The 4,573-nt window shown below is 37.7% G+C and overlaps 1 protein-coding gene across 1 annotated transcript; it reads right to left on the bottom strand.

Moving 5' to 3' along the window:
* Window positions 1-670: 670 nt before the first annotated feature.
* On the bottom strand, window positions 671-1,997 carry LOC100662914 (olfactory receptor 5AN6-like). Its single transcript, XM_003422747.3, has one exon. It carries the CDS (start codon window positions 1,737-1,739, stop codon window positions 804-806), a length of 936 nt encoding a protein of 311 aa, XP_003422795.2. The 5' UTR covers window positions 1,740-1,997; the 3' UTR covers window positions 671-803.
* Between the last annotated feature and the right edge of the window lie 2,576 nt (window positions 1,998-4,573).

Below are 4,573 nucleotides of genomic sequence, written 5' to 3'. Positions count from 1 at the left end.
GACAAAGATATGCTGTCTTGACCGCCAATTCAAAATAAAGTTTTATTTCTCAATATTACTACATATCCATCTTAGGGTCAGTTGAGGTTGTCCTTACCCTGGGTCATCCACTAGTGGGAGCACTGGAAGAAGACTATGCAGGAAAGGACATTTATAAAGGCTCTGTCTAGAAGTGGCATATGTCATGCCCACTCATGTTTCATTTCCCAGAAAAAAATCCCAAGCTCCAGCCTAAATTCAAAGGGATGAAGAAGCATAATCCTGCTCTAGGGTGGGGAGGGGAAGCAGATACTGATACACAGACACACAGCCTACTACAGGCTAATAAGGTTCATTTCCCATACACTGTTGTGTATTTTTTGTCCTGGATCCTAAAAGGCACCCCATAATCCATAATATCAGGAGAAGAAAGATGAGAAGATAAGGGAGCAGGGAAACTGGAGTACTGGACATGGAACAATGAGAACACAATGTAGAGAAAGTTGACACATTGTGAAAAATGTCACTGAACAATCTCTGTAGAAATTGTCGAAAGGGACCAGAATTTGCTGCGGAAACTTTCATCAAAAACACAAAAAAGCAGTATTTAAAAAATAAGGATGAAAAGAAACATTCTGCCTTAAGATTCCCATTAACAAACACCAGTAAGTACTATTTATTAATAGATGAAAGTCTAGCTAGACTCAAATAGTATTTGCCACCAATCTTGAAGTGATACTAAACTATATATGGTTAAAACCTATATCCAAATTTTGTATCACTTATCCTGGAATAATATAGGCAAACCTTGTAAAATAATAATGTCAGGAGAAAATTCTCTTCTTCCATCTGTTTAGGGCATCTTTGATTTCCTTGTTTCTGAGACTATAGATCAGTGGATTTAACATAGGAATCAGTACAGTGTATAAAATAGAAGCAAGCTTGCTTTGGCTAAGAGAACCATCAGAGCTGGGCCATAAATAGACAAAGGTGCCTGAGCCGTAGAAGAGGGTTACTGCTGTCAGGTGAGAAGCACAGGTGTTGAAAGCCCTGGACCTGCCTTCAGCTGAAGTGATCTTCAAAATGGTGACAACAAGATAACCATAGGATATCATGATAACCAGCACAGAAATCAGTCCAAAGATCACTGTGAGCACAGAGAAGATAACTTGTAAGAAATAGGTATCAGAGTAAGACAGGATCATCAGTTGGGGCAGGTCACGGAAGAAATGGTTAATGACATTTGGTCCACAGAAATGGAGCTGAAGTAAGGCACACACCTGTATAAATGAGCCAAAGAATCCAGTTACGCAAGATCCTATGAGCATCTGCAGACAGAAGGTAGGGGACATGATGGCTGTGTAAAGTAGAGGCCTGCAAATGGCAGCATATCGATCATAAGCCATGGCCGCCAGAAGGCAGCACTCAGTCAGGGTGAAGCTAGAAAAGAAGAAGTACTGCATGATGTACCCCATGAAGGAGATGGATTTCTGCTCCTGGAAGAAGTCTGAGAGCGTCTTGGGGGCTGTGGAAGAAACATAGCATATATTGAAGAAAGCCAGTTTGTTGAGGAAGAAATACATGGGTGTGTGCAGATGGGAGTCCATCTTGATGAGGGTGATAAGACCCAAGTTCCAGGCCATTGTCAAGAGGTATATCCCAAGGAATACTATAAAGAGGGCAATCTTGAATTCAGGAAAATCTGAGAATCCCAAGAGGATGAACTTAGTGACTGCTGTATTGTTCCTTCCTCCAGCCATTGTCTTGATGTTTCTTTACTCTGCAGAGAGGTCCTCATACTAATGATTGACTATTTTAACATTCAGAATGAACTTGACGGCAAGGGGTTTGCTTTTTATTTTAATATTATGAAACTTTGTTGACCCATAGTCAAGAGACCTTTTTTAACAACATGAAAAATTATAAAAAATATTTTAACTTTAGAAATCACATCTCCCAATTACTCTTAATAGTTTGGGCTGTATTTTTATTTTTACTTTCTATAAACATACACAAAAACCCTGGTGGTGTAGTGGTTAAGTGCTACAGCTGCTAACCAAAGGGTTGGCAGTTCGAATCATCCAGGTGCTCGTTGGAAACCCTATGGGACAGTTCTACTCTGTGGTATAGGGTCGCTATGAGTCGGAATCAACTCGATGGCACTGGGTTTGGTTTTGGTTTTATAAACATACACACACATTGCTAAATCACTGTCTAAAGGTTTGTACCAATTTACACTAGTATCAAGATTTCATGGCAATACTCCTGTCACCCTTTTATTAACGCCATCCAGAATTATTTATTTTTGATCTTTGACAATCTTACAGATGAAAACATTATTCCATTATTTTTAATTTGCACTTATATTAGTGATTTGTTCATCTGTATCTTTTGCTCATTTGTCTAGAAAATTGTTCATTATTGATTCATAGGAGTTTTTTATATATCAAGGATGTTAACTCTCCGTCCTTCATACGTTTTGCTAACACATTTCCAAACTTCCCGTTAATTATCGATGATGTTAATGTAGTATATTTCTGTATGTGCTTTTTGGTTCTTGTTGTTAGGTGCCATCAAGTCAGTTCTGACTCATAGCAACACTATGCACAACAGAACAAAACGCTGCCCTGTCCTGCACCATCCTCACAATCGTTGCTATGCTTGAGTTGATTGTTGTAGCCATTCTGTCAATCCATATTGTTGAGGGCCCCCCTCTTTTTCACTGACCCTCTACTTTACCAAGCAATATGTCCTTAGATTCTTTTAGGTAGTCAATTTTCTGTGTTTTTTATGGTTCTGAAAATGATTTTTTCACACAAGACAACTTTTTCTTACATACTTTGAAAGGTTTTTTTTTTTTGTACTTTTATATTTACATTTAAAATGTCCCAGACATTTCAGGGCATAATGTGAAGTATAAATCTGAGACATTTTTTACCATTGTTTTCCCAAACTGATATCCACTTGTCTCAACACAACTAACTGAATGGTTTCTTCATTGATAAAATCATTGTTATGACGTAGATGTAATTATTTATTGATTTCCTATTCTGTTCTATTTTTTGAAATCATCAGTCCATATGCTATACGTTCAGGCCAGTACCGCATTTTAATAACTATTTATCATCCTATTTTATGAATAAATTATAGAACATTCTGGTAACTAGTAAGAATAATCTTCCCTCATTTTTCCACACTGAGATCTTTTTGATGATTCTCATATTCATGCCTCCAGAAAATCTTTATAGTGAACTCATGAAGGTCAATGAAATAGAATTTTATTGCATTTCATTTTTACGTTCACTTGGGAAGAAATAATAGATGAAAATTTTTTCTTTGGTGAAGTTGTTAAGTAAGGTTATAGAAGAGGTGATATTAAAATTTTTAGAAACATAATATTCAAAAAAAGTTTTATGAGGTTAAGAAACTAACCAAACTTGATTGAAAAAGCTGGGTCTGATGGCATAGATTTTAGGTTCCCAGCTCTGTCCTTACATTGCTGTGACTTCTTTGTACTTTCAGTTTCCTCATCTGTAAAACAAGGTCATTAACATTTTATGTTTAAGGGAACAGTGATAATAGTAGACAAGCACACTGAAGTAAGAGTGATTCAGCATTATAAGACATTATCAATGTGATTTCGATACCCAAGGAAGAGGATTATTTAATTACGGAGAAAGAGAAAATTGCACTGACTCAATACCATCTATCAATGTCCCTGACAAGACCACAACAAGACCCAGAGAATGTTCCCACACTAAGATCTGAATCATGTTACATGTGCTTAGAACACATTCATTAGAGAGAGAGAGAAATGCCTGAATTTGTGATCAATTTTTATTTCAGGAAATTGGGCAAAAGATTCTTTTGCAAATACTAGCTTTGTCACGTGTCTTCTTGGATATGTGTGCCTTGAAATCATCAGATCTTAAGATTATTTTGAGATTTGTAGAAATGCTTGCAAACTGTTGAATTAATGTATGTTTTGTTGTATATATTCTGAACATCAATAACAAAAAATTAGATAAAATTATGTATAAAAAAGACTTGATTTCAATTGGCAAACTAATTCTATTATGAAAACATTCTGCATCCCACTTTGAAATGTGGCGTCTGGGGTCTTAAATGCTAACAAGCGGCCATCTAAGATGCATCAATTGGTCTCAACCCACCTGGATCAAAGGAGCATGAAGAACACCAAGGTCACACGATAACTATGAGCCCAAGAGACAGAAAGGGCCACATGAACCAGAGACTTACATCATCCTGAGACCAGAAGAACTAGATGATGCCCAGCCACAACCGATGACTGCCCTGACAGGGAGCACAACAGAGAACCCCTGAGGGAGCAGGAGATCAGTGGGATGCAGACCCCAAATTCTCATAAAAAGACCAGACTTAATGGTCTGACTGAGACTAGAAGAATCCCAGCGGTCATGGTCCCCAAGCCTTTTGTTGGCCCAGGACAGGAACCATTCCCAAAGACAACTCATATGACATGGAAGCGACTGGACAATGGGTAGGAGAGAGAAGCTGATGAAGAGTGAACTACTTGTATCAGGTGGACACTAGAGACTGTGTTGGCATTTCCTGT

This window comes from Loxodonta africana, chromosome 7 (genome assembly GCF_030014295.1).
Source record: "Loxodonta africana isolate mLoxAfr1 chromosome 7, mLoxAfr1.hap2, whole genome shotgun sequence".
Lineage (NCBI taxonomy): Eukaryota > Metazoa > Chordata > Mammalia > Proboscidea > Elephantidae > Loxodonta > Loxodonta africana.
Note: the sequence above shows the minus strand (reverse complement) of the source record. Positions and strands in the feature narration are given on the sequence as shown.